Below are 9,409 nucleotides of genomic sequence, written 5' to 3' on the forward strand. Positions count from 1 at the left end.
AAATTCGTATACACACGATTTGCAATACAGGACAAATCGAATATAATATATGTATCAATAATTCTGACAGAGAGAGAGAAAGGCTTAGAAAAAAAAGGATTGTATCTCTTTAATGCAAAGCTCTGACTCTTCCTTGAGTTAGCTAGACCGTTTTGTCATTTTTTGTTTATAGCTCTTCATTTTTTAATTAGCTTTAATTTGGATTTTCAAATATACTGGCCTCTTACTGAAGAGAGACATTGAGTGTCGAATTGCGCATCTGGTGCAGACAAATTAGTACTGTTAATGTTATTTGTATTGTTTTCATTTATAAAATTAGTTTGATAAACCCAAAAAAAGACTCATAAGATATGTACAATATCTTCATTAGTCAAAATTCAGCCTTGAACAAAAATGTAATAAAAAGTCTTAAATTCGTAATGCAAACTACAATTACATGAAATATCCGTATATGCTTATTCATATTTCAAACGCTCAAAAACGGTTTTCAATATAGAATAATATATTGGTTGTATATTTAATTTTTTGGCAGAAATAAACGTCTTCCCAACATATGAATGAAAGACACTAAAAAGTGCGTTTTGGGTTATTAAGTGTTTCGCGAAGCATTAGTTTATATATTCAAGTTTTTGACACCGTTGCTAATGGATATTATTACAAAAAATATATATAACTTTAAATGATGATTTTATGTTATATATACATGATATATATGTTTACAAAGATCTACATTGATTGAAGCAAATTATCACTTTAACAAATCAATACAAATGCCCTAAAGAATTCAAAAGAAACTTGTAATATATATTTTATAAAAATGAAAGAATAATTAAGCTCATCAGATAAATCAGCATCAAAACTGTTTACCCCCGGCGCGGTTTTCGTCTATAAAAGACCCATTATTGAAGCTAAAAAAGGTTCAAAAGAACAAAAATAGAACGAGGTTGAAGAGCATTTATGACCAAATATTTTGGAACGTTTTTGCAATTACAGGTAAGGTTATCTATTTCAGGGGAACCGAATCCTTAGTATTGCGAAAAATTCTAAATGTGTTAATAGTATATTTACATTCATGCTAACTACTGGGTTGGTGACAACATCGGGGAGAAAACCTCCATTAACAGTGGCATTGTTCCACTCGATATGAATAAACTCATTACAATTTTTTTTTGTACGCCAGACACGTTCGTCTTCAAAAGACTCAACACTCGGATGAAAGTGCAAATTTAAGAAACTAGAATATTACAGTGATTGAAAGTTGACTGTATTTAAATACTATTTTAATGTACAATGAATTCGAATATAGGAAATGGTGACGACAAAAGACTGTACCATACAATTGTTGAAACAAAAAAGAAAGAAATAATTAAAATAAAAGGTAAAAATGCATCGTAACATATCTTTATGATTTATAAATCAAGGTTTGTTTTACGTGGATATTATGTGTTGGAGAGATACTTGCAGAATTTTAAAGACAACTATTATGGAGACTGTTCATTAGGTAGCAATTAACAGGTGGATGTTGCACTCTATGAAGACACATTATTCTGACTTCGACCATTCAGTCTTTTCTCGTTCTCTTAAATAGGGCATTCGTAGCAGATTAGTAGCACACACCAATTTTCAACCCTTTAACCCAATGTGTTGGGCCTGGCTATACATAGATCTGACCACATTTTACCTAAATGATCAGCAAGTTACTATAACACCATATAATGGTTGTTTTAAAAGCCACATTATCAGAGTTCATTTTCTTATATATTTTACCATAACAAGATAAACATTAATAGAAAGGATTTTTACCATGATCGTTGTATTGACCTATAGCATGTTTAAGAGTTTTGATAACAATAACTAATACCAAATAAAGTGTTACTTTTATGTTAAGGTTCTGGGGCCCTCCGGTAAGCTGACCTGAGACAGATAAGACTATTTCTTTATGTCTATTTTGCTGTTTGATTAGGGACTTTCTGTTTTTAATTTTCCTCGGAGTTTCAGCATGTTCAGTGTTTTTGTGATTTTTACTTTTTATAGCTCTTTATTAACGTGGTCCTGTTTTTGTCCATCAGACCTTCACGATTTTGGCGTCTTTGGTAAAGGTCAATCCTGAAAAAGGCGTCAGACGCATTGATAATGTGTTATTTCTATTATTTTTTATTCAGAGAATATTTAAAAATTGTTTTACTTTTTTATGGTAAAAATTATGTCGATATGGAAGTTATTCATGTTATTATATGATATTCGTTTAATTATTAAGGGATACATGTACAGCCTCCATCTTAATACTGAATTGCATTTGACAATGATCTTGATTTACAGACGTTATCATTAAAAAGGATACTAAGGTTCATTAAACACACAGATAACATGTTTTTTTTTTAATTCGCAAAAAAAGTCATAAATAGATCTAACTGATCATATGCCATTTTATATTTCGTCAGAATGCTATTATGATGGTATTTCGTGAGTGTGTGTTCTTTTGGTTTTAATAACGAATGGCATGTAACGCTTTTCGTGCCCATTTATTAATTATGATCTATACATGACCTAAGATATATTTGTCTACATATGTAGGACTTAATCAATATAACAGGATAAACTCTCTTATCCCATTTGTCTAGTAATCTAATCCCAAACGGACAGAAATTGATACCTATTGAATGTATTAAATCATGATGTCCTTTTAAAAGAAGCTGTGTGTGTATGTTTGAGAGTGATGTTGAACAGAGGTAATGACGATAGACAGAGACCAGAGAAACTGAACATTTATGTCTTACTGAAATATTTCTGATATTTCAAGTCGAAAAACCTTAATCTTTATACTTTATAAAACCGTTAATTACATTTCCGTGTCTCTCAGTTGAAATTTATTAAATTCATCTCAATCATTTTCTTCTGATTTGTTATTGTCTGCCACACAAGTTCAAGCACACAAACCAACATGCACAAAAAGTGAAATTAAACTATATTTAATGAATCACGGATCTGGTTTTCAGTTGAAACATTTCATAAGCAGTTAAATAAAGTGTTATCTATCTTACTGCTATTTGATGTACAATAAATAAAGTTGCTTTGACAATAAACACTGAATTCTAAAATAATCCATTTTTTGCTGTGATGATATTTATACTACTGTCTTATGTTTATTTGATACTTCTTCGTTGTACCTGACTAGTGTAGTCCTTTCTTTGCTTTAGAAATTCCTCCTTTTGTTTATTTAGTCATGACTTTGTATAAATGTTTGGAACCGGGTGTGTGTCTGCCATAATATTTTTCCGGCATTGTCATATTTTATCATCAATATCCATCGATTCAGTAAACATGATTAATTGAACTAATGAATAATTGAAAACTACACCAATTTCAGAAAACATTTTAAAATGGCTCTAGAGGGAGACTGAATATCATAAGATTTTTTTCCAAATTAATAATTTCCATTATATTTCCCGTTGTGTTATTTTTTGATAATTTGAAATAAGCATGCTGTGTCCAAAGTTTTATTATTGCTTTTGAAAAAAACAATTGATCTATATCTTGGATTTTAATCAAAACCATGTTCCTTTTTTAATTGTGGACTATCAATAAAACATTGATCATCAAATACGTAATAAACTCATACGGAATACTAATAATTTACTTTCAGGAACCGCTATTGATGAGTCAGAGTATTCTATACAACAATACGCAGATGCTTCCCTTTACAGCTTTTGTGGTTCAAAAAACTCTTTGAATGCATCAACAGGATCTAAAGAGTCATACACAGGTAGCATAAATCATTGTCGCATGTATACCAAATAGTTCATAATAAACAATTAGTTCAGGTATTGTTAGAACAAGTTCAGTTAGCGAAAGAGATGAAGAACGTAGACTTTTCTTAAATGTATGTAGTCATCAAAGTGAATTCGAAAATAATGTATGAATTAACCTAACTTGCCTGTGTCTATAATACTATAGCAGTACAGTCAAGTTAATTGCAGAAACACTGAAAGTAATAGGCATCCACTTCTTTTCCTGAAACGCTAAGCACTTTATAAAGTAACACACTGTATGTACAAGAAATGGAAAGTAAGGGGAAGGATAAATAAACGGAAAAGATTGAATAAGAAATATATTGTCGTGGCCTAAAAGCATATAATTCATAGTTACAATTAACATATAGAAATGTCAATGCTGAAAATTATAGTTCTTTGTTTCAGTTCCAAAGGAGATAATTATCTGTAGCAACGGTGATCAAGAAAAGCAGTATCATGATTTATCAGTTGTGACACTAGGAAGAACAGAAAACGTGGAGGTAAACGACATTGTCCATCATATTATTTTTGTGTTATAAAGAACGAAAAAGTAACCTTTTCATAACATTTTCTAAATAACCTTATGAAATAGAACAACAAATAGGGTAGTGTGACATCAAATGTTTGGTTTAAAATGGGTTTGTATGTGTGCATTTTTATTGAACGACTCAGTTTACTTTTTGGTTAAACATAATAGAAGTTTTATACAATTGTTTAGAGTAGGAAAAGCGGAACTTACGAAAAGTATGACTCTTTGAACAGCAGGTAAGTATTCAAAAATAATTGTCTTAACATATGATTTGGTCAGCTGGAAATGCAATTGGGTGTTTAAGCTAAAAAAAATGTCTGTAGACACAAACAATAACTGCCTTTATTTTTACGTTTTCCTCCACGATAACGTGAAATGGGCGCGTTTTTTTTTTTTTTTATTATTTCTTATTGTTAAAAGTAAATGTACGTTTGCCTGTAGCAGTAAATGCGAATTAACGCAGTTTGTGATGGTGTCCTGGGTACACTTACTTCTCCTTCCACTACGAGCTACGTAAAAATGTCCATCATCCTATTTTAGACAAATAAATAGATTAACTATTGCAATTGCATGATATAACACGTATCTAGTTCACTGAAAATTCAAAACTGAACAACAGTAAAAAAAGAATATTACTTCCTAAAACGTAAAACCTTTTCAATTTAGTTGTGTGCATAAAAAATTATTATAATATGAAATGATTACATAGTCCTAAAATAAAATATTTATTTTGATGATATTCAAATCTTCAAGCCTGACGTAGATAAATCTACTGTTAAGAATGTTCTTCACAGTTAAGATGTTATCTTAAATATTATTTTGAATATTAATACGTTATTTGAATGATATGTATTTAAATTGCGCATTTTTTTGTATCAGAAGAATTTTTAAAACTTGTTTAGATATTCTATGACTGGACTTTTAATTGATTGTCTTTAACACCTACATAAACTGTTTTACATAGATTAATGCAAAGCTGCCCGCGGCTTGAATGTGGATTTATCTTATGTTATTCTCATGTGCATTCAAATGTACATCAACACTTTAGCTCAAGCTTACCCAATTTCAATTTTTAACTAAACAAACCATCGAATTTTACATATTTTTCTAGTCTATGTTTAATTAGGATTTATATTTATTCAATCTTCCCGGATATTATCGTTCCTTATCATGTATATAGAGAAAATGATAAGAAGGGTGTAAGAAAGGTTTTTTGCGTCGAAAGGAAATGTTAACCATTTAACATGTTTAAGACAGCTTTAGCCATTAAACGTATTTATGGAGAAAGTGGTCCTGGAAAAAGGCTAAGTCAACTATATATAACTGGATATGGAGGCGTTTATTGATATCCCTCATGAAGGGGAAATGCCATGTTCTCTGCACGTAGAAGATCCCTTCAAACAACACTTTTCAAAATTTAAAGTCGTCTGTTGCAGTGCATCCCGTCTGTTCTTACATATCCTGCATACCCTAAAATATTGTTATTTTCAATTTTCCCTCAGCACCTATATATTGTTGAAATTATTGATTTGCTATCGTCATGAATTTGCGTGAAACTATCGATGATTAACAGTAAAAATAATCTGATTATTATAACTTATCTATTATACAATTGTTACGCCTCATTTGTTAATCGTTGGGGATAGTAGAGCTGTCTTACATTTGGAATAAAGGTACGAACGAACGTAGAGGGAGCATGTATTACATGTATTACATTTCCACGATAGGACTTAAGAATCTTTGTGTTATCCGGTTAAACAGTATTTCTGAATAAAACGTTTCTTTAAAAGATCAAGCAAATGGCAAATAAAGCACGCTTTTTATCTGTTTTATTTATTTATAGTTTAGAAGTTCGATACGTCACATATGTAAAATGATTACACACATGCTCGGGAAATGTCCAAGCATGCTTTACACTATTCAGATAAAATTATCGAAGTGTGATATTGTTAATTTAACAACAAGATTCACATTTTTTTTTAAATGAGTATGCTATAATCAAATTGCTAACGTGGATCGTTTATTTTGAAAAAGTAATGTGACTCTTAATCACAGAAAACGAATGTGAAACTGAACAAATACCATTATCCTCCCCCTTTTAAACGTAAATGGTATTGCCTCAGAATGCCACAGATGATTTTCATGGTCTGTTATTCAACTATTAATATTTTCAGGTAAAGTTATTTAATATCCGCAACTGATTTAAGATCATACTTTTTCACGTCGTTAATTTTTTTAATCAACTTCTTATTGTAGATTCATCAATGACGCATTTAGTATTTACAATTAAAGGCAACAGTAGTATACTGTCGTTCGAAATTCATAAATCGATTGAGAAAAAAACGAATCCGGGTTACTAACCAAAATTGAGGAAACACCTCAAAAATAAGAGGAGAACAACGACACAACAGAAACACAACACTTAAATGCAATAAACACAGAAACGAACCATAATTTAACTATGGTCATTTTCCTAACTTGGTACAGGACATTTTAAGAAAAAATGGTGGGTTGAACCTGGTTTTGTGGTTTCGTACAAAGCATTCTTATTCTAGCTAACATTTGGAATCCAATAAAATTGAGAATGGAAATGGGGAATGTATCAAAGAGACAACAACCCGACCATAGCAAAAAACAACAGCAGAAGGTCACCAATAGGTCTTCAATGTATCGAGAAATGCCCGCACCCGGAGGCGTCCCTCAGCTGTCCCGTAAACAAATATATACCAGTCCAGTGATAATGAACGCCATAACGCCATACTAATTTCCAAATTGTACACAAGAAACTAAAATTAAAATAATACAAGACTAACAAAGGCCAGAGGCTCCTGACTTGGGACAGGCGCAAAAATGCGGCGGGGTTAAACATGTTTGTGAGATCTCAACCCTCCCCCTATACCTTTAGCCAATGTAGAAAAGTAAACGCATAACAATACGCACATTAAAATTCAGTTCAAGAGAAGTCCGAGTCTGATGTCAGAAGATGTAACCAAAGAAAATAAACAAAATGCCAATAATACATAAATAACAACAGACTACTAGCAGTTAACTGACATGCCAGCTCCAGACTTCAATTACACTGACTGAAAGATTATGATTCCATCATATGAACATCAGGCACAATCCTTCCCGTTAGGGGTTTAGTATCATACGATCATAACATATATGAGAAGAACATAACCCGTGTCATGCCAACAACTGTTTTTGAATAAATTTGTTTAGTTCCGATGCAAAGACCCTATAAGTGAATCAATATTAACGCCAAAATATGCAATCTTTAATGACCTGACAACAGTATCGTAACTATATCCCTTCTTAATAAGTCTGTTCAAAGGTTTTTTTAGTTTCTGGGGTGAATACTGACACCTTTGTGCTTTATAAAGAATATTTCCATCAAACATTGGATGTCAAATACCTGAACGTATAAGAAGTCTGCATGCTGAGCTATATTTACGAATGCTATCCTTATACAATGTTATACCGATGATAAAATTTAGTAAAAGTTTTGACTAGTTAAACTAGTTTTAGCTGGTGTAATAATTTTTCAGTAATACATAAATTTCTCTCGTTAAAATATAAATGCCAATTCCATGAAGAGATGGCCAATTAACACACACACACCCTCACAATTGTTTTAAATTTAACTCTTTTTAAGCTGTTGTGTCGTTGTTCTCCTCTTATATTTAATGTGTTGCCGTCAGTTTTAGTTTGTAACCCGGATTTTTTTTTCTATCGCTTAATGAGTTTCGAACAGCGGTATACTACGGTTGCCTGTATGTACTATTAGTTAGATATAGTATAAATATCCACAAGACATCAGCTAATCAATCCATATATGATCATCAAAATCATTGCAAAATTAATTTGATACGCACGCTACAAAGTTCACATTGTTTTAAAAGCATTCAATGTTAAAAAGAAAACGAAGAAGACAAACGAACTAGTAACACTCTAAGAAAAAAATATGCTTTAGGGTTTTAAAAATAAAACCTAGTTTTTTTCAAATAGACCTAGGTGAATATTTGATAAAAGAGGCATGGCATCATGTGTAGCCTCACTGCTTAGTCTGCTATTGATCCCTTATTATAGATTATCTAATTATAAATGAGAATCTACCTATCACAAGGCAGCAATAGACATTTCCAAGAAGATTTTTTTTTACTTTGATAATGCAAATTATTTATCTAGGATTTAATTAGGAAGTATCTAAGGTACAAACGCTACCATTTCAATAAAAGCAGTCACTGTGGTTTATTTTATTTGTGAACATTTGAAATTTCATTTTAGTATAATCACTATCATTTCAGAATTACGAACCTGTTGATTATTACGAATGCAGTGATTCCCGTAGCAAACGGTGGTTTATCAAGGAACAATAAGCTGTGAAATTTTACAACTAAGATGTCGTCATTAACTGTGGAATTAAAAGCCGAGTATGTTTGTGCAAATGACATTTTATTCATATCCACTGCTAAATGATGCACCAGCTAAACAATACAATAACATATAATGTTTCATTGCCAGTCTTGCCTTCTTATCAATTTATTTTCGTTCGATTTAAATTTTCTAACTTTTTCTTATTAAATATTTATTCCAAAGCATGCCAATATTTGTATTTATGTACAAGTGGTTTTTTTTTTAAAAGGAGACAAATTTTTAATAGCAAATATGCTTGTTTCTAAATCCTTATTATTTGTTTCAATTGTACCGTATCGTTATGATAATTTGTCTGAATAAATATTGTTTAAATTAATAAATGCATGTATCACTGTACATAAAATGTATTATGTTCTCCCGATGTTAAAGATTCATCAAATATATTCTATTAGATAAGGCAATATGGCTGCTATGCAAATAAACAAGGTACCCATACTTTTGCGATAAGAAACAAACGGGCACTCAACAACATTGTATTATCAAAACGTTTGAATAGAAATGGAAAGAAGGATATTTCCGATTAACTTGATTTTCAACATGTATACTGGTAAAAGTTCTCGGATTGTATTTTTTTTCTTCAGATCTTTCAATCTTCACAATATTATGCATATAAATAGGCAAGTAAGGAATATGATAGTTGTTATCCATTCGT

At 31.1% G+C, this 9,409-nt stretch overlaps 1 protein-coding gene across 1 annotated transcript; it reads left to right on the top strand.

The window, feature by feature from the left end:
- Window positions 1–1,267: 1,267 nt before the first annotated feature.
- Window positions 1,268–8,962, top strand: LOC139483583 (uncharacterized). The gene is made up of 4 exons (XM_071267587.1): window positions 1,268–1,378; window positions 3,644–3,763; window positions 4,197–4,291; window positions 8,628–8,962. The coding sequence occupies exons 1-4, from the start codon at window positions 1,291–1,293 to the stop codon at window positions 8,697–8,699; spliced, it is 375 nt and encodes a 124-aa protein (XP_071123688.1). The 5' UTR covers window positions 1,268–1,290; the 3' UTR covers window positions 8,700–8,962.
- Window positions 8,963–9,409: the final 447 nt, after the last annotated feature.

This window comes from Mytilus edulis, chromosome 7, assembly GCF_963676685.1.
Source record: "Mytilus edulis chromosome 7, xbMytEdul2.2, whole genome shotgun sequence".
Taxonomy (NCBI): domain Eukaryota; kingdom Metazoa; phylum Mollusca; class Bivalvia; order Mytilida; family Mytilidae; genus Mytilus; species Mytilus edulis.

Excerpts from the sequence above, each read along its gene's own strand:
- LOC139483583 (XM_071267587.1), top strand. The coding sequence starts at position 1,291 with ATGAATTCGAATATAGGAAATGGTGACGACAAAAGACTGTACCATACA. Across the intron at positions 1,379-3,643 it reads AGAAATAATTAAAATAAAAG|GAACCGCTATTGATGAGTCA; the intron begins GTAAAAATGCAT and ends ATTTACTTTCAG. Across the intron at positions 3,764-4,196 it reads ATCTAAAGAGTCATACACAG|TTCCAAAGGAGATAATTATC; the intron begins GTAGCATAAATC and ends TCTTTGTTTCAG.